General features: G+C 38.2%; 1 protein-coding gene and 1 long non-coding RNA gene across 9 annotated transcripts in view; both read right to left on the bottom strand.

Moving 5' to 3' along the window:
* LOC122635006 overlaps positions 1-3,507 on the bottom strand; it is a 13,493-nt gene extending 9,986 nt beyond the window's left edge. The window contains exon 1 of the long non-coding RNA XR_006328536.1: positions 3,322-3,507. This is a non-coding gene — a long non-coding RNA (uncharacterized LOC122635006). The remainder of the gene's footprint in view (positions 1-3,321) is intronic.
* A 46-nt stretch (positions 3,508-3,553) lies between these two features.
* LOC122634844 (potassium voltage-gated channel protein Shaker) overlaps positions 3,554-25,000 on the bottom strand; it is a 126,806-nt gene continuing 105,359 nt past the window's right edge. For 3 of the 8 annotated variants that reach the window (XM_043824193.1, XM_043824196.1, XM_043824197.1), the window contains exons 2-8: positions 12,101-12,224; positions 10,706-10,971; positions 9,670-10,313; positions 8,802-8,931; positions 4,516-4,706; positions 4,252-4,425; positions 3,557-3,962 (exon numbers count right to left, since the gene is read on the bottom strand). In XM_043824193.1, coding sequence (XP_043680128.1) covers positions 4,259-4,425; positions 4,516-4,706; positions 8,802-8,931; positions 9,670-10,313; positions 10,706-10,971; positions 12,101-12,224 — 1,522 coding nt within the window. In that variant the 3' untranslated portion in view covers positions 3,557-3,962; positions 4,252-4,258. Of the gene's footprint in view, positions 3,963-4,251; positions 4,426-4,515; positions 4,707-8,794; positions 8,932-8,991; positions 9,122-9,669; positions 10,314-10,705; positions 10,972-12,100; positions 12,225-22,147; positions 22,333-25,000 lie in introns of those variants that run through there. The other 5 variants (XM_043824199.1, XM_043824194.1, XM_043824195.1 and 2 more) reach the window with 5 other exon arrangements.

Here is a 25,000-nt window from a genome sequence, read left to right on the forward strand (position 1 = left end):
TAGTAGTAGTAGTAGTAGTAGTAGTAGTAGTAGTAGTAGTAGTAGTAGTAGTGTTAAATAATAGTAATAGTTGTAATATTAGTAATAGTAGTAATAGTATAGTAGTAATAATAATAGTGTTTGTGATAACGGTATTTAGTATTTATAAATTTATATCCTTCGTAGCACGTTTTCTCTCGCGTTTTAGCTAGGCTGTTAGTTTGATGCGTTTCATATTTTTTGTTCGTTTTGACTAAATCAGCGAGGCGAGAAGTTCAAGTATCGTAATAAAAGCGCGTAACTTAAAACATCTGTTTATATATAGCTCTCGTTCTTATTTTCTTCATTTGTTCATTTTTCTCCCTCTCTCTCTCTCTCTCTCTCTTTCTCTCTCTCTCTCTCTCTCTCTCTCATTCTCATCCACTCGTGCACTCTTTTTTCCATGTCACTCTCATACATTACAGTATGTAATTTCATTCTCGTTCTTACATTCTCCATCATTCTCTCTTTATCTCCCTTTCTCTCTTTTTTATCTCTTTCTCTCTTTTTCATTCTCACCTTCGTCGTTCCCTCGATAAACGCCAAGAATAAATGCGTACTATATCTTTCTTCGTCTAATGAAAGATCGAATATCTCTCGAATACAATTCAATCCTAAGGATCTACATTTGATAAACCGCTAAATCGCCTGGTAAGTAGGTCTAATGTTTTTTTGGAATTTTCAGACTTTCTCTTCCTCATCGACATCGAATCGATGCGCGGGATGCTCGAGTCACGTTCTGATCCACCGAAATCTGACTTTTCGTTTTATTTTTATTCTTTTTGTTTTATTTTGCTTCGTTCGCTTGTTCGTTCGTTCGTTCGTTCGTTCATTCCTTCGTTTTCTAAATATCACGAGGACGGAAAAAAGTCCTCCGTTTATGTACGAATAAATTTTTTAATTCGTACGATGATTTCCGTGGAATCGAAACGCGACTATTAATCTCGTATGCCCTAATCGAACGTGTCACCTGCAATATACACTTTGTGTGTCACGTTCCTTTTCCTTGCAAATCTTAATCCTTTATTCGTTAATTTCAACAACGTTACACTTTTCCCTAAATAACAGATCCACCCTTTGGATCTTTATTCTCTTTCCTATCCTTTTTATAATTTTCTTCATGCCTAGACCCTCTCTTTCTGTCTCTCGATATCGTCTCGTTTTTGGCAGTTTGCGCGCGTGAAACGTCACGGCAGACCGCTCGATAGTACCGGCGTTGAATTTTTTTTTTTTTTTCTTATGAAGGCAAATAGAGCTCGCGAGGGTATACGAGTTGCAAATGCGGATCCGGATTTAAAATAGGACTACTTAGTTATCATCGTAATCTGTAATCGGAGATTGGCTGAATTCGGACGATCTACGCGGGATAATCGTAAAATGGCAGTCATCGCGATTCCACGACGTTACTTCCTTTTTCGAGCCGTAAAAAGTAGAGCGAAACGTCGAAGATAACGTCGTTTCTTTGTATCGTGTATTTTCTTTTTTTTCATTTTCCTTCTTTTTCGTAGGATTCCTTCATTCCCCTCCCGTCTTTATTCTTGCTCGCTTTTTTTTCGGTTCATCGAAATCGTTTTGCCGTGGATCTCCCATCGCTTAATTATCTAAATATGGATTTAGCATAAATATCGAACGATTAGGGACTCACGCACGAACAAGAGTAATATCCTGTTTGTTTTTCTTCTTTCCTCTCTCTCTTTTCCTTTTTTACAACGTCCCCTTGCTAACTTCTTTTATTTTCTTTTTCCTTCGTTCGTTTGTATGTTCTTTGTTCGGTTATCACTTTTGTTCTTTTCTTTTTTTTTATATATTCCTTACGACGAAGCAACGTCTTAACGATTATGCTAGACGCATTTCAATCGGAAATTTGGAAAGCATCGATTCGTCGATTATGGTATACCAAAAATACATACATTCGAGATAATCTCGACACACGGTCTTGTTTCATTTACTTGTCTAAAAGTTAGTCGAACGACGTTCGATCTGTGATACGCACGTACCAAATAATATCACCGATCGGACTCGGTAACGCGTTGCAATACTGCATACGATTTTTTTTTTTTAAGACGTTTCGTATCACGTGTCACATTCGTAAACGTTAATTAGTCATATTGTTTTCGACGTCTGCGATCGTTTACTATGTTTTATATTAATCTATATACGAACGTATGCAGTATCGCCGTCGAAGAAACGAAATTACATTCGGAACGTTTTATCGCGATTAATCGAATCGATATACCCGAAGAACTTGTACTTCGAATTTGTCACTCTCAATAAAAAATAAGGAGAAACGAGTAAAACGGTTTTTCCACCGCTAGACACACTGCCCCTAGAATTATTTTGCCCGTTTTTTCTTTTTTTCTTTTTCTTTTTCCTTGCCGAATCTACGATTAATTCTCTCTCTCCCTCTCTCCCTCTCTCTTTCTCTCCCCCTCTTTCTTTCCTCTTTTATCCTTTTCTCTCATTCACTCAAACTTTCTTTCTCCCTTTTACGTCCTCTCTTTCCACAGCCGCACTCGAATCTCCGTTTAGCCAGTCCACCCTTACTTAATCGATAAAACGTATTTTAACGTACCTCGGCCATGCGTCAAATCGGCCAATTAATTATTATATTCGACAATAATCAATTAGCATTTATTCGATATAAATCCCGTGGTCCGTAGCCGTCCTCCTGCCCCTCTGCGTGCCTCTCCCCATATATCATCGGACGCTGTTTCGGAGGAGACGCTCGAAGGGGGAAAAAGGATAGGCAGGCAAGAAAATTTTGTGTTCTAACGGTCCTTTTCCGTCGCCTTTCGTTCTCTTATCTATGTCTTTTCTCTCCCTCGTTATAATTCCTTTTATCTTTCCTTCCTTCTTTTTTTTTCTTTTTTTCTTTTTTTTTTTTTTATTTTGAACACTGGAGTCGGTGGTGTGAGGGGTGGATTCACGCGCGAGGAATGCTTTCGTCCGACGTGCCTGATGACGAGTTACGTGCACTTTTTAAGCGGCTGTCTTTCTCTTTCTCTCCCTCTCTATCTCTCCCTCTGTCACTCTCTCTCTCTCTCTCTCTCCCTCCCTCTCTCTCTCTCTCTCTCTCTCTCTCTCTCTCTCTCTCTCTCTCTCACGTATACATTCATACATTCATTCACGGACACAGACAACTCTCTCTATCCTTATCTATTCTCGCCTATTTATCTTATCTGTCTATCTCCTTTCTTTCTATATTTCACCACGCAAAATTTCCTCCCCTCTTCCCTCCGTACTTTTTTCCTCCTAAATTCTCAGACGATGATATACACTATCTCAGCGTCCTCCTCTTCTTACCCTGAACACGTCGTCGTCTTCCACACTTCGCTTCGCACGGAAGAAGAAGCCGCTCGCTGTCGTACCGATCGGTCGTCAAACGATTCCTTGATCCTTGATCCTTGATCCGTTCTCCTCTTCTCTCCTCTCCGCTCCTCTTCTATTCTCGTCTCCTCTCGTCTCGTCTCTCCTCTTCTCTCCTTTCCTCTCCTCTCGTCTCGTCTCGTCTCGTCTCTCCTCTTCTCTTTTCTTTCCGTTTCGTTTCGTCTCGTCGTGTCTGGTCTCGTCTCTTTTCTTTTCTTTTCTTTTCTTTTCTTTTTTGCTCTTCATTCACCTCTCATCTTCTTCCTATTTCCTTTGCATTTATCATTTTATTCTTTCGTTTCTCTTCTCAATGGCAATTGGACTGGAAGCACCCCTCGTATTGACAGACTGGACACGGACCGCACGCGCGTGCGCACGACCGAACGTCGAGCGCGCCACGCGCGCTGCGCAACACGTCTCGCGTGTTCGCCTGCGCGCATGCGCGCGACACGACGGATTTTTGTTTTTTTTTTTGTGTGTGTGTATGAAGGAGGTCTACGTTAGGCACCGTAGGGAGTTACAGCTGCTCTTTGACAACTGTCCCAACACCGGCCACCACGCTGCCACCGTCTCCTTCACTGCAATCAATTATAAAATAATGAACATATAAATTATTTCGACCTCCTGTTTTCGTCGTCTAAATGCGAGTATCGTGTCACGGTGGTAGATAGCATCTAGGCGCAGCCTAGATACCATTTCGATTGATCAATAAGTAGTCTCAAAATTTTTATATATACTCATTTCTAATCGACAATATTCGCACTCCGATATTTTTCCTTTCTTTCTTTCTCCTTTTTTTTTTTTGTTATACTTATTGATCGAACCTAATATAATCCATAATCTTATCGAGTTTGCTGGATGATCTACCTAGTAGTCAGACGTCAGTCTCGATGCTCATGCAGGCTGGATTAATATTATTATTGTGGCGAGGGTTGCAGTTGGGCTTCTTCGTTATTTCTGGATGCGTCAGCAGAATGCCTTCTTCCAGCTCCATTATATCCGACGACGACTCCGACATCGAGCTCTTCTTCATGTGCTGACCTGGATTTAGATCGACTCGATTAATATTTTGTATTTTAATCGATAATTCGCTTTTCGTCCGAAATATTTCATTTAGAAAATTTATGTTACCTAGCGTGCCAGGGAGATACGGACAGCTAGTCACGTGATTGAAGTTTTGTGACTGCATCTCTTCCTGGTCAGTCTCACGGTGATAGAAGTAGTTGAAGTTGGAGACGATGACGGGGACGGGTAACGCGATCGTCAAGACACCCGCGATCGCACAAAGGGAACCCACGATTTTCCCCCAGACTCCCACGGGCCTGCAACAAAAAAATACACGACTCGATTCGGTCACGTAATTTGGTGCGAAGAGCGTGTAAAGGTCATTCTTGTATATATGCTTGGTGCTAGGTGTGGTGTCACTATATTGTGTGAGTTCTGCGGTGTCGAGTCGAGTGTGGCTCTCTACTTTATGCGGTATGTTTGGACTCGTACACTGAGTGTCTCTTTTAAAGAAATAATCGACCATAAATTCGTATTTTCAACATGGATATATCATTTATTTATTTTATTCTTCTTCGTACGACTCTGATCTTTGATGTAATTCGATAGGGAGAAAGAGAGAGAGAGAGAGAGAGAGAGAGAGAGAGAGAGAGAGAGAGAAAGCATTTTTCCAATTATATAAATACGAATATATTTTATTTAGATGTATATATATATATAAGATTTTTTTTGAAATTGAACTATCACAGCTATGCTTGATTATCGCTTTAAAAGGTACACCCTATTTGTACATACCGACCGTCTCCGTGGCTTCGCACTTTTCAAACGACCGTATGTACATATAACCTTGCAATACGCGTCCAATGTAAGCTGCCGGCTCTTTAGACTACTAGACTAAAGGACCAATTTTAGGGCTCGCTAAGTAGGCTTCTTCATAATGCGCGATCTATATGCTCTATCGCGATATATATATATATATATATATATATATATATATATATATATATGTATATATGATGTAAGATTAAGGATATTAAGTAGCCATTACGTGCTGGTGATCCTTCTAAATACGCGAAGCTTCGGTGTAAACTATGTTATATGTATATATGTATAAATATATACATACATATATATATAATTTATGAAAAAAAAAAATTTATAAATGATATAGAAAAATCGAAAATCCATTCACTCGGGCAAAAAAAAAAGTAAATGATTTCACTTTGCTTGGATATCGTTGATACTTGAAAAGATATCAAAGAATTACATTTTATAATTTCTTATGTACAACATGGAGAATATTGTATGTATAGATAAATTCTTTGATCGATTGAAACAATTATATCGTATAATAAACATTATTGTATCTCTATCGAAGCTTTCTTATCTCGACCATGTCGTAGAAAATTATAAAATAAATCCTTTGCGCATATTTGCAAATCTTCAAAAACTAGCATCGAAGTGTGTGGAGAAAGTTTTTCAAACAAAAAATGTTATTTTGCGTTAGTCAACATTTCGTTTTTTATTTTGTACATATAAATAATACGTTTGAAAAAGTTTACCTTTACCCATTTTCACTTCCGTTAGTTCATCATTATCTGCACTTATGCGAAATTCTTTTCTCTATGTATTAATTGTTATGTAAAATAAATAATTCAGTTGCATCAAGTTTGTGAAAAAATCATTCCTGCAGGTGTCACTGTACTATGGGCCTTCGTGATCCATGGCTAATGGCGCATATAATGATGGTATCAAGTATAAGGAAAATTGGGGATATATATGTAGATACTTAATGATCAATAAAATGATAATTTCGATAAGAATACAAGTAGTTGAAAAAATTAGAAATTCAGCGACATGCCGGGCACTATCAGGCAGAGAAGACTTCACGCATGCATGGATGTATCTCTCTTGATTTTCTTTTTTGACTTTTTTCTCTTCTTTTAATTAACTTGAGAAACTTGCTAGAGAGAGATAGAGAGAGAGAGAGAGAGAGAGAGAGAGAGAGAAAGAGAATAATTGAAATATTGGTAAATTATTTTGTTAAATCACGACACACACAAAGGATGCTTCATTGGATTATTCGTAACGCAAATGAAAAGAAAGTTAAGTTTTAAAAGTAATTGTGTTTCGGGATTAGAAAATAAAAAGAAAACGAACCCAAATGCAATAAACTATTGTAGTGGATTTTAAGAATAAAATGTTTTCGTGACGAGGAATATTTAGGATCGGGCTAGGTTTCGAGATACGGATTAATTCGTCAAAGTTAAAATATGTCGACGTTGATTAAAAAATTCAATAAACGACTTTCTCTTTTCTTTTAATATTAGATCGATCGTGATAACGAAAGAAAATCCGTCAAAACGAGAACAAACTTCGCTAACGTACAACTTTAACGTTATATACGTGACCCTGACACGATATTCATATTGATTTTTTAGATTAAATACATGTTCCATTTCATTCTTTCGAGAAAGTATAGACATTTGAAATAGGTATATATCGTTCTAAGAAAAACAAAGAAAAAAGAAAAATAAGAATAAATAAATAAATAAAGAAAGAAATAAAGAAATAGAAAAATAAACAAACAAGCAAATAAATAAATAAATAAATAAATAAATAAATAAAGCTTGACCTCCAAGTAAAATCTAATTCGCTGATTGGCCACAAATAAAGTTTGCATAATTAATATCAACGGAATACAATCTGACCGAGCAAAGAGAGTAGAGCTTTTGAAAGTGGGTTAGAAAGATATAGTATTATTGGTGGAAAAAAAGTTTAACGCGAAGGTCTTAATCTTCTAAACCGATCGATACCGCAACCAAGGGAATCGAAGCTACCACCACTTGCCATTTCGAATCCTTATGATTTTTTCTTCTTTTTCTTTCCCTTTTTTCCTTTTTCTTTCTCTTTTTCTTTTTATTTTTCTTTTCTGCTCTTCCTTTTTTTTTCTTTTTCCTTTTTTTGCCTTGGGGCGTTTCCAAGGAAGCAGCCTGTACTGCTTGCCCGAGGACACTTATTGATTTACGGGAAGCAATTGCTCAGGAAGCTCCTTCGGCCATAACACCAGAGATCTTGAGTCTTTTTCTCTCCCTTCTATTTCTCATTAGATAAATAGTACCGAATGTCGGGTATCACGAGCGTAAAGTCAGAGAGAGAGAGAGAGGGGGGGGGGAGGAGAAGGCAGAGAAATAAAAAGAAAAAAAAAAAGCTGATGGGAGGTACGATAAAGTCCCTTTATCGGTGAAAAGAAATTCACGAAAAAATATCGGAGAATAACGTACGTACGAGCTATTGGAATATTTTTTTTTGTCTCTCCATTGTTTTTTTTCCTTTTCGTTTTTTTTCGTAGTTTCGTTTTCACCGTTTTTTTTTTCTCTTTAGTTCTTCCTTCCTTTTTTAATTTTTTATTTATTTATTCCTTTTTCCTTTTCTTTTTTTTTTTTTTAATTTTTCAACGAAAACCGAGTACCGTCATAACGGAGACAAGCTGGCACCTGTGCCATCGCGTTTCGAAGCGCATCATGTTTCGACATTTCCTTCTCATTGATCACCGCTCGACAATAGGGAACGACAAGAGCCTCGTTGAGTTCTCTACTCTCCATGAAGCTTCATTTACTAGCCGTACTTTCTCAAACAGATAAGGCGGACGTATTGTAGAATGTCCTGGACTCAATGCGTTAACCTCTATATTCTGGTCGATGTACGGAACACAAAGCGTTACAGACTGGCTTTCTAATCGGGACGTTAAAAATAAAACTAATAAAATCCGACAGAAATAATAATATCAAATAATAATAATAATAATAATAAAGAAATTTTTCTGAGGACGAAAACTAGTATGGTTCAGATCAAAGGGTTTGACTTTAAAAGCGTGAACCCTATTGGGATATTAAATCGTGGAGGTTGGAGTTAGGAGTCCTCGATCCCGAGTCCGGAGTACTCTCGTCTTCCTTCCGTAGCCTCTTTTAACGCAAGAACGTTAGGGAGAGAACGAGGGAAAGAGAGAAGAAAGTACGATGAAGGTAGTAGGTAGCTGCGAGTAGGTGGAAAGTCAATGGAGGGTGAAGAGGGTAGGTAGAAAACAAGGGCATGTTGGCTCACGGTTGAAGAGGATGGCGAGGAAGGGAAAGGGGGAGAGAGAAAGAGAGAGAGAGAGAGAGAGAGAGAGAGAGAGAGATGGAGAGAAAAAGAGATAGAGCGAACGTGTGAAAGAGGATAGGGAGGGATAGCAGATCGCGTTAGGGTGGGTTCGAGTCTCGAGGGGTCGAGTACCCAGGAAGATAGCGTTGGAAGGAGGCCTAGTGGAGGAGGTTTAAGTAGTAGTTGGAAGGAACTGCGGACCTGGTGGTGCGTGTGTTCGTTTTGGCGGGCATTAACTAGAGTCTTAAGTGAAAGTGAGTACATCATACGTCATGTCACCATAGCCCACGGTCGTCATCGTGACAACGGCCCACCAGAACGCGTCCGGAATAGACTTGAAGAACGAATTCTCGGAGCCGGCCTCCGCGAAGTATACCGCCGATGAAAATAGCACCACACCTGCAATGCAAGGAAGAAAACACCGGTTCAGTGGGTTTAATGCCCCCGGTGGCTCTGTACCTCATGTCCCCGTAGCCCACGGTCGTCATCGTGACCACCGCCCACCAGAACGCGTCCGGTATCGATTTGAACTGGCTGTTGTGCTTGCCCACCTCCGCAAAGTACACCGCCGACGAGAAGAGCACCACACCTGAAAGGCAGACAAGAGGAAGGCATGGTTCAAGCGGTGTGTGTTTTTAGCACCATTCGATTCTACGCGCGTCTTGGAACAACGTCTTTGGCAGAGTCTCCTTTCCTCTCGTTATTCTTTCCCGTCGTTCTCATCGGTCTCGGGCCATATCACCAGCCCACCCACGAATTCATCCTATTGGAATAGGTCTTCTCGGTTCGTTCCCCTAGAATCTTCCTCCTTCTTATTCTCCTTTCTCCATTCGTACGTATCGTACGTACGTACGTAAATAATGCCTTTATGGTAAAATGCGAATTTCGATCTTTGCTTGGAATCTAGAAACGTATCAGCGTTAAGTATCACGACGAATCTTTGCCGATTAGATCGGATCCGTCCTTTGGCCTTTGGTAACAACGTCCCAAGATCCATTATCATCCCCCTTTTTCCGTTAAACACTCCAATTAATATTACATCGCGAGGACAATTGTTTATTTTCGATGATAGAGCGTTTTATATATGATAGAGCGTCTTGGAGAAGAGAGTAGTATTAAAAGAAAGTTTGGACTCACCGATAAAAAGGAAAAAGATGAGCAGACCGAGCTCCCTCATAGAGGCCTTCAGAGTACGGCCAAGTATCTGGAGGCCTTTACTGTGCCTGGACAGCTTGAATATCCGGAACACCCTGACGAGCCTGATGACTCTTAGAATCGCCAGGGACATCGCTTGATTCGTGCTCTTGTCCTGAGGGCTAACCGGTGCCTTTGGTAGATTAAGCGTGTCCTCTTCCTCGGCCACTACCGTGGCGAGGGTGATGAAGTAAGGAATGATCGCGATGATGTCGATGATGTTCATTACGTCACGGAAGAAGTTAAATTTATTTGGACAGGCGAGGAAGCGCACCGATAACTCGAACGTGAACCAGATGATACAAATAGTCTCTATTAGGAAGAACGGGTCCGTTATGTCCGGCACTTCGTCCTCCTCGATCTTCGTGCCGTTCGTCGTCGTGTTAAAGACCTTATAATGCTTAAACTCTGGCAGGGTCTCTAGGCAGAAGATTACGATCGAGAGGAGAATCACGAACACGGAGATTATGGCGACCACCCGGGCTCCCTGAGAGCTCTCCGGGTACTCGAACAGCAACCAGACCTTCTTCTGGAACTCGTGCGACGGCAGCGGCTTCTCCTCCTCTTTGATGAAGCCCTCGTCCTCCCTGTTACATCGTATTATTTCTCCGTGTATAGAAACGTATATATCGATCTTTGCCCTAGAGTACCGCACCTACTTTTCTCTCTCTCTCTCTCTCTCTCTCTCTATTTTTTATTTTTTTATTTTTATTTTATCCTTTTTTCTCTTGTTTCTTTTTTTTTTTTTTTTTTACCTTCCACCGGACAATGCTACGGAATCCGTATGGATTATCATCACGCGTTGCAATCGATCGTAAAAACGTGTCGGACAATTCGTTCAATTTATTTGTTTGAAAACGTTCTTCGTCGATCCTCGATACTACGAGTTGCCACGTAATTTAATTTTCAATGCGATACTCTAGAATTTATTTTATTGGCGATACAGTATCAAACGTGATCGATTTAACCGACGTCTTACCTGAACTTGTTGGTGGCAAGCTCGCCCAGTTCGTAAAATTTGATCTCCTCGGAGAAAACATCGAGGGGAACGTTGACTGGCCGGCGAAGTCGACCACCGCTTTGATAGTAATAAAGTATCGCATCGAAGGAAGGCCGATTCCGGTCGAAGAAATATTCGTTGCGAAGCGGATCGAAGTATCGAAGCCGCCTTGCCGGATCGCCAAGCAGCGTGTCCGGAAACTGGTTTAGCGTGCGCAGTTGTGTCTCAAACCGTAATCCACTCACCTGTCGAAGACAAAGTCGTATACGATCACATTTCTCTCTTTTCTTTTTTTTTTTTTTATTCGTTGCCGAACAAGAATTTTCATTTTGACGTATCTTCCATGATTTTATAAGATCGACAATTATTCGAACATCTTCGAAAACACATTCGCCGACGGATCGTCCAACAAGAAAGATACAATGTAATCGTGATGAAATACAAATTGACACTTGATACAAAATAAACGTTCGAGTTATTCTTTAACGTTGCCTCGTACGATTTTATACAATTATTTATACACTTTACAGATTTATCGTATCGATCGGTCAAAGTTTACGTCTGGTTCGTGCTCTTGTAAAAATGAAGGTACGACTGCTAAATTTAGGGATCGTTTTTATATGAAAAAGAGAAAAAAAAAGAAACAACAAGGAGTGTATGAGATATCCTTTCGAATTGTCAGGCCCCCGGCGATTTTGAAAAACGATCGAACGGATAACTGTAATTGGCGCAATGCAGTCGTGTCATCCACGAGGACAGATAATTCCGTTCACACAATACGACCTTGGTACTATATCGCCCCTGATTCCAAGACGAACTTGGATGCCTGCCAAATACGGTCTGTAGGTCACTTCGTGTCTTGAGATAATCTTGCTTCGCAAAAAGAAACGGAGGTGCTCGGCCGTTGTCGTTACAATGGAACGATTACTTTTTGTCGCTGGTACCGTTACCCCACGTTGTGAACGCTTAAGTACGCCTTCGGGTTCGGACTATACGAATATAAATCGAATCTATCTACCTCATTTGAATACCCGAATACTAGAACATATTTTATCATTAATATCTGATAACCATCGAGTATTTGTAGGATTCGAATAATACGATAACTGTTATAAATCATTTCCTTGATAATTTAATTCTCAAAACATTTCTCAGATTTCTTTTCCGAGATTAAGATCCTCCGTTAACGATCCAACTGTACCATTCGAGAGGAATAAAAAATGGAAGAATACGTTTAGCGAATCTCATATTCGTGTAAACGATGAATGAACTATATTATTTTTTAACGCACAGTAGTTTGCTTTTCGTTAAGATGGTCTCACGTTTGGAGAAAATATTATAGGATTGAAAATGGAAAAAAAAGGATATACTCACGTTGATGACGACCCTCTCACAAAAGTCATGATCGTGCGGTATGGGCTCGAAGTGCGTGACGCCTGTGTATTGGGTGTGAGGGTTCGGCCCATCCTCGTCCTGGCTGCTGAGTTTCGGCAGCGATCTAAAAAGAGAAAGATCGCGAGGCATCGTTAAACTCGTTCCGTTCGAAGCAAACACGAGACTTTGAATGGATGATACTGTATGATACGATATACATACGTAGAGATATGTGTACATAGGTATGTATGTGTGTGCATGTACGTATTGTAAATATATATTATATATTATATTTATATATATATATATATAATATAGGTACGCTTTTAAATCGCCCAAGATGCATCTGCGATCTACGTGATAACTATTTAGGTAGACTAAACGACTACAGCATTTAGCGATAATCCTTCGTTCTAATACTAATCAACGAATCTACGCAATTCATGGTTCGAGATTCTTTGCGATCGAACCTTCAAAGGATATGATCGATGATGTTTCAAAAGACGATATAGACACATATGCAGATATTTCGATTGCAGTTTTAAACTGCAAGACCGGTCGAGATGACAATCTCTAGGCACTCTGCCAATAATTATTTCTCGATGACTCAGAAACATTTCCCCAAACCACGGTCGAACGTCGAAACTTTCGTTTCTTTTCGATGCATCCGTAACAAATAGCCCTAATGGATATTTCGTCGTCCGTATCCTCGCGACGAGCCTATTCGCGGATTTAATAAAAATCGCTAGAACTTCGTAAAGAGAAAGATGAATTGGAAAGTTTTAGGACCTTGAAATCCATAGAAAATCTTTGAAAAGAGTCTCGAAAGAGCCTTGAAAGTTAAAAGGATCTCTTCTAACTGAGATTCTCGAACAAAGACTCGGTAAATCGCTTACAAGCGTGAAAAATGTTGCGAAGCCACGTGCCATCGAAGTATCTTTACTTCGCGAGTATCCTTAACGACATTTACCGAATATCTTCCGACGTTCGGAATGTCTAAACTGACGCGCCTGAAACGTGTTTAAACTTCAAGGGAACACGAACGAATCTTCGACATCGTCATTGCGACGATTATTTTCGTACGTTACGTCTCGGTAAAAGAACTCGAACGTAACGTAGAAATAACACGGATCGAAAATATATACATAGGATAATCTTTAAATAACTTCAAATCGATAATAAGTATTTTCAAACGATTTCTTGAATCATCAAAGAGGCAAAGCAGTCTTTGATAGACAAACTCCTTGGTAATTAAAATATTCCTTCGAAGAATTTTACTAAATAATTCCAATTGATATAATAAAACGATATCGAGAAATATTATTTTATTCGGGTTAGTTCGAAACGTGATAGCATTCGTATATCAAAGTTATGGCCAACGTCGTAGCACCTTCGAGGCTCGTTCACGGATAATGGAAAATCGGCGAGCGGAGCAAAGGGTGTCATAGTCATGTTTCCCGAGGTAAGGAAGAGCAAAGAGTAAAGGCGGAACAGAGGGGGATAAAAAGAAAAGGAAAATAGATGCCTAGGAAAAAGCGTAGTGACTCTTTGCCCCGCCCACCGTGGACAAACGAGGGTGTTCCGGGTCGATTCGACTCTGTCGAGCCGTCTTTTCTACCATCTAACCCTCTACCAACCCTCCCAACTACCCTTCTTCTTCTTCTTCTTCTTCTTCTTCTTCTTCTTCTTCTTCGTCGTCGTCGTCATCGTCTTTTTATACCCCTTACACTTCTTTCCTCTTTTTCCTCGAACTCTATGAATTTCTTTCCAAGTAACGTCTCGCGAATTGCTTTCTCGCGAATCCTTGCGGCTGAGGTGTCAGATGTATAAAGAAAAAGAGAAAGAGAGAGAGACAGAGAGAAATAAGAAGTAGAAGAAAAGGAAGATTAGCACGGGAAACGCAACGATTCTAGGAAGAAAATCGTCGCAAAAGACGTTTGGTCTGAACAACAAAGGGATCTCGTGCCAGATGAATCTTTTCCAACGATAGCAGTATCCCAACGAAGCTTTCACTCTCTTTTCTTTTTCTTTCGAAGGAATTGTCAAGGAAAGAAATGAAAATAAAAGAAAAGACCAGCTCGTCCCGCTTTTCGTTTCAATCGTCGGAAATCGTTGTTTCTCGGCTCGAACGTTGACACGAAATGATATTAACGTCCATCCACGAAACGATCTAAACGATATTACAGGGCAGAAATTAGATCTGGCCATAATTTCGATTATCCTAAACCAACGATGAATAAATGTAATTAAGGATCGACTCGTTAATATCTATCGATTATTTTTCAAACGATCGATAACGTTCCCCTTTAACGACGTTATTCCTTATCGTTATATATATATATACACGTATAATATATGTATATATATATGTGTACGTATATATAGACATATATTTGTCGTCCACGACATTTCCGAAAGGTAAGTTCGTCGCTTACAAACTTGTGCAACATATCAACGAATCGTTTCTCCTCATTAATCAAGTCGCGTGATGCAACGAAAATCCTGACTGTAAGAAATGTAAATCTAAGAAAGGAATCGTTCGTTTACGGATCATTAATTTCGAGAGAAGAAGACGTCGTTGGGGAAATGGTGTAGGAAATATGTGCCGGAACTTTGCGTTCCGATCGATTTTACGATCGCACGAGGTCGTTCCTTCATCGATGCTTTTATAATGAATCACTTTGCTCTATAGTATTTTTCTGCAGTGTAATATATAGTTAATAGTAGTTTTCATGAATAATAAAAATACTTATTAATAAAAGAGGAAGGAACTAATTCGTCTTAGTACATCCTGGAATTAATATGCGTTCTCGTTTTTGTGTGAAAAGAAAACAAAAAATCTTGATAAATACCTTGTAAAAGAGAGAGAGAGGAGAGAGAGAGAGAGAGAGAGAGAGAATGAAAAGAAAGAATTGTTTACCATGAATATCGACGATCGGTGCTTTATTCCTAGAGCATCGATGACAGTCGATGCACTTCGCGAGGCCGGAGCGTAGCTCGGAATAACTTGACGTCTCACAGAAATAGATATCCTGAAGTGCTTCGGCAGACAGGGAACACATGTTTCGAGCGTTCTTTCATTGTACAGTGTTGTTTCAACAAAATAGCGAGATTTTTAGCAAGGATGATATTCTTTCTTCGAAAATCCCCATGTCCCCTCCCAAATGTGCATGTTCGTTCGAGCATTGAACTTAATCGAAAGTAGTTAAATGAATATTTATAGATTCCAATGGAATTTTCGTAATCTTTCTAAGTACGAATATCATCGAACGTGGCCGATAACCAAATAAACGATAATCTTACGAATAAATTCCGAAGTAATAAGAATAATAATAACAACGACAGTCACAACGATAACGAATTAATCAAACCGATGAAGAATGAATGTCTCTGGGAATAAAAAGAAAGAAAGAATAAGAAAGAATTGATTTTCTATGGAGAAGTTGTAAAAGCTGGAGAAAGTAAGGGAGCTATTTTTTTCAGGTATCATCGTAAAGTTGTCGTTCGTTGGCACGAGATCCTTAATGCTTGATTATTCGTCAAGGTCGATAAGGTAAAAGGGACTAGAAATGGTAAGACCGGTCGGTCCGTTTACGATCGCACCGACCGGAATATATTTACGTATCGTATCGCGTACCCAACTAAAACCGTAGGCCACGTAGATGCACATATGTTTATGATCGTGTTGGCCCACTCTGCGGTTAGTGTGCTACGACTGAAAGGTTAGAGGACAGGCAGCCCGGGTCTGGCATAGAAAGCCGTGCCAACTGATATTTTACGTTTGCTCGCACTGCGCTACCGCGAAACCCACTGCGGATCCTTCGACGTGCACGAATCGACGATGTATCTTGACTACCTACCATGCTCATTTCTATTTATTTCTTTTAAAGGAAATACATCCGACTATCTAAATATAATTAATGTATATTGGATCGGATAAAACATATCTCACTATTCACTTTTCATTGATCTTCTCCTTTGATCTACTATATCATAACTTACGCGTGGATTCCTTTCGTCTCTATAATTTATTTTTACATCGATGATTAATTCGAGAAACTTGATGTATCTATTACTTTAGACGAAATTAGATGTTTCTTTCGGTCAATATTACACAGAACGAAAGCAAGTTGAAAACTCTATTAAACTGATATTATAATCGCCAATTAAAGTCAATTTTTTAATCATTGTTTTAGAGTTTCGACAGACTGTGTTATGAATTGATAAATTTGAAAGGAAGAACATATTGTAGACTTTTTGTCTCGCGCGAATCAAGTACGTCCAAGAGCAATGCGAATAACGATCGCTTTCGGTTCAATCAGTAGTGTACACAGAAGTGCAAACCGCAGAAATCGATTCTGAAATCTCTTTCTCCCCTCTCTCTCTTCCTTTTTCACCCTCCCTTGTATTCATCCTCTCTCTCTCTCTCTCTCTCTCTCTCTCTCTCTCTCTCTCTCTCTCTCTCTCTCTTTGTGAATACGGTCATATAAATGGAATTGGTTCTCGGTAGAGAGCAATCGCTAAACTCGATTCACGTTACCAATTAACGACTGACACCTTCTATCGTTTCTCTCATGTTGGAAGAGCTATAGTCGGTTAATAGCAATCGAATCGTGTAGATATGCCATGTTACACGCTATTTCATATTTAAGAATTCACTCGGTATAATTAAGGGCCGAAGAATAACGAACATTCAATTTACCGTTGAGAACGTTTCGAAGGATCGTTTGTCTCTTTTTAATAGTCAAGTTTGAAGAGTAAAATACAACTCTCCTCAAAAATCGAATGCACGTGATACGTGTCTTAGCATAATTCGTCGTTGTGACCTGACCTACATCAGGGAAAGAGACACGAACGATGCAAAGGATCTCACCTTATACTCCTTGAGCTATTTTTGTTTAACGTCTCGTATGTACATGCAAAGTATATACATATATGTAGATATATATATAAATATTTTTTTCGAGAAAATAAAACAAGATATTCGAGATTAATTCCAATCGATTCGTCAAAAACATTCGTTGTTTCTTTGTGAATTTTTTCTTAAACCGAAACGATTTGTTGGTTTAATTAAATCTTTCTTTTTTTCTATAAACTTTTAAAATAATTTAATAGCATATACTGGAATGTGTGTTAACCTTATATACTTTAAGGGTAAATTTGATGTGACATTATGCTCGTATCAGCCTGACAAAAGGTTCTTCCACGACGCTTATTACGAAACTTATATACCTACCTACTTTGTGTAGAAAAGTTATTCTTTCATCGACCAGAAGACCCTCTCTGATTTAAACTTCTACGGCTAATGAGCCTATCGATATTCTCTCACTCGATACTCGGTGTTCTTTTTCAACGATCGACGTTAACGTGACGTTGTAAATTTATGAAGGATCTTCTGACCAATCCTAAGAATCCCAATAATGATCGTTAATTAACACGAATATTAGAAATACTATTATCAGTAACTTTTCTAATAAAATAATAAAACTTAATTTGCCGTTAAAAAAAAAAAAGAAAAAGAAAAAAGAAAAAAGAAAAGAATCGTTAAATGCACTTGACGTTATAAAATCGATGTTATAAGTTATTTTTGAAGAAAACTATTTAATATACAAAGTATGAATTTTCTCAAACGTATACCATTGACTCTATCGTTCCTTTCGATATCGATCTAATACATTGTATCTTTCAAGCTCTTGACAAGCACGTTAACAAAAACGTTCCGTCCCGATCGACAAGATTTACTCACGATACTTTCACTCAAACTCCATAGAATTGTCCAGTCGATTGTCCATTGTAAAGGATAGACGAAGTCAGACAGATAGACAAACAGACAGAGAGAAAGAGAGAGAGAGAGAGAGAGAGAGAGAGAGAGAGATAGAGGTAGAGATAGATAGAAAGAGAGAGAGAGAGACGAAGCAACTGATCTCGATGAAAATACAATCCTATCAATAGACAAAGTTTCGTTGTAGAAAAATCGTGCATGTGCGTTCGCATTGTGTTCGTCATTGAAAACGAAGGTGACCCAGTTCGAAGGTGGTTAGATTTAGGAAGCACGAAAGAGCTGAGTCTGCATGCGTCCTTAAGTAGCTACACCTTGCACTCGTCAGCCAGAAGGTGGTATCGGTATGTATACTTGCATAGAAAATGTGTCTGTGTTTAAGTGCGTGCGTCGCGTGTGTATAGACGTGTACGTATATGTACTTACGTATGTATGTACATAACGTTGTATATTTTCGAGAGCATCGTATGTATCACTGAAGATGAAGTACCACCTCGTTCTCTTTATCTCTCTCTCTCTCTCTCTCTCTCTCTATCTCTCTCGTTTCCTCTCTCTCTTTTTTCTCTTCATTATTAATTCAGAATTCTGAAGAAGAGTTTAACAGGCTGGCCACAGCTACCTGGCTTTTTTACTACTTTGACCTATCCCTATTACCTTCTTCTTACATTCTACTTTACATATTTTCGGCTACAATAGATACTCTTATTATCTTTGAAGTATGCGAAAAATAGAGGTAGAAGAGAAAGGCTAATAAGTCTGTCGACTCGACACTTAAGGTGTCAGCAATTTCTCGATTACTCGTTTGAACGATCACGAGTAGACGTTGAGTATCTAGAAAGAATTGAATTTCTCGTAGGAACGACTCCTTCGACTTGTTTATCTTGACATTTAAACGGACGAAGGTGTTTTCCCACGTTATCCTATCCATAGTACATTACATATTTGCATTTTCTTTTTCTCTTTTTCTCTCTCTTTTATCTTTTTTTATTGTTTCTTTTTTCATTTCACTCTCACGTATGGATCGATACTTGAATATGTAATAAAATTCTTTAAACACGATTCATCGAGATAAGCAGGTGCGCCGATTATTTAAATGTGTTGGCGAGTCATAACCATCGACGAGGATACAAAGAGCTTTACTCTCTTTCTCTCTCTCTCTCTCTCTCTCTCTCTCTTTCTTGCTCTATCTTTATCTCTATCTTTCTATCTCTCTCGTTTGCAATGCTATGCAAACGCCCTCGCTTCGGTGCATTCACGCACGTGAGCGCGAGGATCAAAACGCCCACGCTAAGTTAACGCTCCTTCGGTATCTCGCTTGCGCATACACCGTACGATATAAGTAAGTACTTACTTACTTACTTACTTACTTACTTACTTACGTTCATCTACCAAGTAGTAAAAGTCCGCTTGAGATTAATTCGTCAGACTTTTATGGATATATAACATGTAATAAAGATAAAAAAAGAAATAAATAATATCAGGTTGTATACGCGGGAAGAATAAATATGCAATTATATTGTATATAGTGAAAAGAAAAAAAAAAGAAACAAACAAATAAAAAAGGAGAAAGAAAGAAAGAAAGAATGAAAAGACTAATTCTGATGTTAGATAAAGGGAAATTAAAAAAAAAAAGAAATTAATGCTAAACGCTGGAAAACGAGATAGGAAAGTATATGGAGATTAAAATGGCAGATAAATGAAAAAAAAAAAAATATTCAAATATTGTATATGACGCATGTAGGTCGATATATTCTCTCTCTCTCTCTCTCTCTCTCTCTTTCTCTTTCATTCTTTCTTTCGTTCTTTTTCATACATCACGTTCCGACCAATCAATTTTTCGTCGAATCCATTTATAGCAAAAAGTGTCATTAAGGTTTTAACTGCAGCTTGATGAGCTTCGGCGGACAATAAAGGTGATATCAATAAAGGGACACTAAAGTTCGAGCGTTCGGCGGCCATAAAACTAATAGTAAGTATGAAAACGTGATTACGCGATATTCGTAAATTTCCTGTCATATTCAACGGAGTATCGAAGGGTAGCTAGCTCATCGTCTACGTCGTTAATACGATCTTGATGATATCATTCGTTTACCATGCTATTGAGAACAGTCATATTTCGTGGCCTCTCGATTTTGCAATACTTTATTCAACCATCGATATCATTCGACGGAATCGATAAACGTTGTAATAAATTTCAATCTTACGATCGATTCGCAGGAGATCACTTAACTTTGATCACCGAGAGATCCGAGGATATAAAGTGTAATCTCTAACGATTATATATATATATATAATCGCTATCGGATTATTTATTCGTGAGCTTAGTTTGCTCTTTATATATATGTATACATATATATATATATATATATATATAATAAATAAACCATGAAAACCATATATAAATAAACCATGAAAAGTTTTGGTGCGAATTCGTCGCAAGAATTTTAATTAACGAAATATTAACACCCTTCGATGAATTTTCTTAATGCGTTACAATATTTTCAACGATCAGGATTTCTCGATAATATATATAACATTATGTAAAATGATATGGATGTACTCGAGAGAACTAGCTTCACTTTCTTTCGTAAGAATGCGAATATTTGAACGAGAATAAAGTATACTAGAAAGGAATCCCTTTTTGTGCTCGAGAAGAAGGAGAAGAAAAAACAGACGAGCAGGCGTTTATGTAAAAGCTGAATCAACTCGAACGATCGTAACACGCATTCCACGTAAGCTGAAAGCCCATTACGTTATGCTAACCATCGTCCTCGTAGAGACATTATCAGACGTTTTGCCCGGGCTCAATGACCGCTATGCATTCCAACGAGAATATACATACATATCATACATCATTTCTAGTTATATATATATATATATATATATATATATATATATATATTAAATAGAAATACACACACACGTATAAATACATTTATATATTTGTGCGTGTGTATATATATATATATATATGTATGTATGTATGTATATATATGACTACACGAAGGAATACATTAACTCGTGTTCTGAATATAACCCAACGGGTCAAGAACAAAGATATTTTTAAACTATTCACGCGATGGAGTTACATCACGATTCTCTTTAGCTCTCATTCCATCTCTTTTCTTGAGATATTCCGGACGATTCCGTTGATTATCCGTGAGGATATGTAAAATCTTATGGCACCTGGATCGTAAACTATATTTCTCGAGGAATTCCAAAATTGAAACTTTCAAGGGAATGATTTATCGTCCTCGACTTCTCGGTACTCCAAAATAGAACATATATGTCGATGTCTAAATATTCATTAATAACAACGATGATTTCAATATCTTTTTCCATCTCCGCTCGCATTCTTATATTTATATCTAATTTTTAAAGAAAAATCTGTCAAATTTTTCTTCGACGATCCTTCGAATTCAAAATATTATCATTTTTTAGATTATATATATATATATATATATATATATATATATATCTTCTTTCTTCTTGCAGAAAGTTCACGAAGAAGAAAAACGTGCGAAGAATGAAAAGCGAAACGCAAGGCGTGGGATGACAACGCAGAAGCTCACTCGTACTGAATCGTACACGAATAAGAATAGAAACGACTGACGCTCAAGGAGAAAACATTGCCTCGTGTGACACTAAATTTGTTCGAGTATTTTTCGATACTTTCCGGTATATCTAAAAGGAGAGAAACATCTCTTTCGAAGAACAAAAACTATGACAAATGATATTTGATTTCTTAAATGGTTAAGCATCTGTAACTTAGTTTTCATCGACAGTAAACATTATTCGTGATCCATGAAATCGAACCAATTCTTTCTTAAATACCCATAAGTATATATGTATATATATATTGTATATATATAAAACCTATTCGCGAAAAGCACCGATCTATATTCTGAGCGTGCGCCACGTTTGTTATAGCCAAGTCCGAAAGCATTTATTTACCCTATTTCGTATTATAAGTGAACAGAAAGAGAACGGAAATAAAAAAAGAAAGAAAGAAAGAAAAAAAGGATAAAAAAAAGATAAAAAGAAAAAACAAAAAAAAAAGGAAAAGAAAGAAAAAGAAGAAGAAGAGGAAGAAGAAGATGAAGAGAAAGGAAAAATAAAAAGAAAAAAAATTCATGTTCATGTTCATATTCGCAAAGCTTTCAGCGTTCTATTATTTAAAGACTATCCAGCTAATAATATAATTCTAATGACTAATTATTTAATTAATTGGAAATCTTGGTAAAAAAACGTCTTACGATAAAGAATACCTCGTGTTTGCCATTCTCTTAATGACTAATTCAGGGGTACAAAAGTGTAACTATAGTTCCAGTAGTGTTATCGTTGCCAAATCGTAAAGAACAGAGTTTTCTCTCTCAAACGATCCGCATGCAATTGTACATCGGGAGAACCGTCTTCGTTATTCAGACAAAAGTGACGACACCTTCTTACGCGCCTGAAAAATACATACATCGACGAAAGGACAATTTTGTAGTTGCGATTAACACGGTGAAGGGACTATAAAAAGCAACATCTCTTTCTCTCTCTCTCTCTCTCTCTCCCTCTCTCTCTCTCTCTCTCTCTCTCTCTCTCTCTCTCTCTCTCGTTTCTATTTGCCAATTTTTTTCTTTTCTCATATAAGAATTCGCGTCTTCTTTCCGATTCGAACTACACAAAAATTATTATGGTTTACGTAATAAATTAGTAAATTATGATTACAGGATCATTCTCGAGGACGAGAGATCGACGAACACGTATTCTATACGCTGGCAACAAGGATTATATGAAAACGCGTGCATCGTTTCTAATCTAACGATTATACGATTTGTGTTCTACGTACACAGCTGGGCCCACACGTTCCTTCTATAAACACTCGTAGCTTTGCAACGAGACGCGATTGGAGCAGCCGTTTTTCGTAAATATCATGAAAGAAAGGGGAACGGAAAGAAAGTAAAAAAAAAAAAAAAAAGAAAGAAAAAGAGAAAGAAGAAAACGGTCCATCGACGTTTTTCTTTCCCAAAAATATCGCGACGATAAAATATGTGTGCGTATGTGTGTACGTAATAGACGAGGGGGTGGTTTATTATTAATGTCTTGTAAAAAAAAAAAAAAATAAATTCGTGCAAACTTATATACACATCTAATATCCGATAAAATACAGTCTACGGTCATGCAAAAAAGATTCTCACAATTCTCACACAGGTGTACATTCAATCGAAATTTTTTTTCTTTTCTATTTCTTGTTGTTTTTTCTTTTTTCTTTCTTTCTTTTTTTTTCTCATCGCAAAATAATATGCACACGTATCCGACGTTTTTTCTTTTCTTTTCTTTTCTTTTCTTTTTTTAAACTCCAACAATTAAATTGCTCCGAGAAAAAAGATCATTATAATTGTAAGAGCGTTCCAAGGCAATATTCTTTTAAAAACTTTTAATAATCTCCAAGATCATAAACTTAGTACCACCTTTGAAATAATTTAAGCAATTCTGTAACTCTCTCTCTCTTTCTCTCTCTCTCTCTCTCTCTCTCTCTCTCTCTCTCTCTCTCTCTCTCTCTTTCACTCTCTTTCTCTCTCCCTTTCTCTCTTAACTCTTTACTACCACACTCGCAACTCTAAGTGCACGCTCGCAAATTACTGTAATTCAGCTTTTCCTTCGAGCTAAAATAAAAATCGTAAAAACATTAATCTACTATTACTTCCTCGCGTAGATTAAGACAACACTTATCGTACGTAATCTCTTCTATTACATGCACACATAATCCTTCTACGAAACTCATCAAACTCGATATTTACAACGATAGAACTCTACTGTACTAGAGAATTAAAAAACATTTCTGCACACACATTGATACGAGCAGCTTATTTAAAAAAATGTAACAATATATATATATATACACACATACATATATATATATATATATATATGTATATATATTCACCAGAAACTTTCCGATAAGAAACTTCCAGAAGAAGAAGAAGAAGAAGAAGAAGAAGAAAAAAAAAGAAAAGAAAGGAAAAGAAAAAACGAAAATACACCCAGTATACACGAACGATCTCGATTACAAGAAAAGAAATAAAAAAGAAAATGCAAATCCACAAGCAGATAATAAAGAAGTAGAAAAATGCAAGGGCCGTCGGTGTACACACGCGGTTGTACAATAGATAGCGCACGGGGGTGGGCGTCACGTTGCCGGACGAACGGAAAGTCGGTTCTCTCGAGGAGGGCGCGCGTGCGCGCGCGCGCGCGCGAGCGCGACAGCGCCAGCGCCAGCACGTCGGAGAGGAACGATAAGAAGAGAATAAGACAGATAGATAAATAGGAGATAGACAGATGTGATATCGCATATAAGACCTGGGGGGAAAAGAGAAAAAAGAAGAGTACAAAATTCGCTTTTCAAAAGGGAGAGAAATAAAAAAGAAAAGAAAAGAAGAAAAAAAGAAAGAAGAAAAAGAAGAAGAAGAAGATAAGAAAGGGTAGCAAAGGAAAATTTGTTTTTCAAACGAAATGGAGAAAAGAAAAAAGAAAAGAGGAAAAGGAAGAGGGTGAAAAAGATCAAAAGGAAAGAAAAAAAAGGAGATAAGAGAGAGAGCGTACCTCGTGTCGCCGTGTTCCTCCGCACCATTCCGGTGGGGGCGTAGGTCCTGCCTCGGTTTGAGGACAGGGGTCAGCCCCCATTTCTCGATGAACTCGATGCGGGAAATCTTGGCGCTTCGCGGCGGTTACGAGAGGGGGCGGATCCCCCTCTCGAGCCCCATGCCCACCGGAGAGCGGTGCACCCCCGCACAACACGCACCCTGCAATGCTTCTCTCTCTCTCTCTCTCTCTCTCTCGCTCTCGCTCGTTCGCTCGCTCGCTCACTTTCTCTCTCTCTCTCGTTCTCTGCCTTTCTCACGCACTTGTTCTCTCTCGTTCTTTCTCTTTTTCTCTTTCTCCCTCCCTCTCTCTCTCTCTCTCTCTCTCTTTCCGATCGAGACTATTCTCCTTCTTTTTTTCTTGATCGTAAATCTCTAAACGAAGAGATAACACTGGCCCATAAAACACAACTATCAGTCACGAAAAACACCGATGCCGGTAGACACATCAAACAACACCATCACGGTCAGCGGCAACGCGCACAGCCACCG

Source organism: Vespula pensylvanica, chromosome 16 (assembly GCF_014466175.1).
Source record: "Vespula pensylvanica isolate Volc-1 chromosome 16, ASM1446617v1, whole genome shotgun sequence".
NCBI lineage: Eukaryota > Metazoa > Arthropoda > Insecta > Hymenoptera > Vespidae > Vespula > Vespula pensylvanica.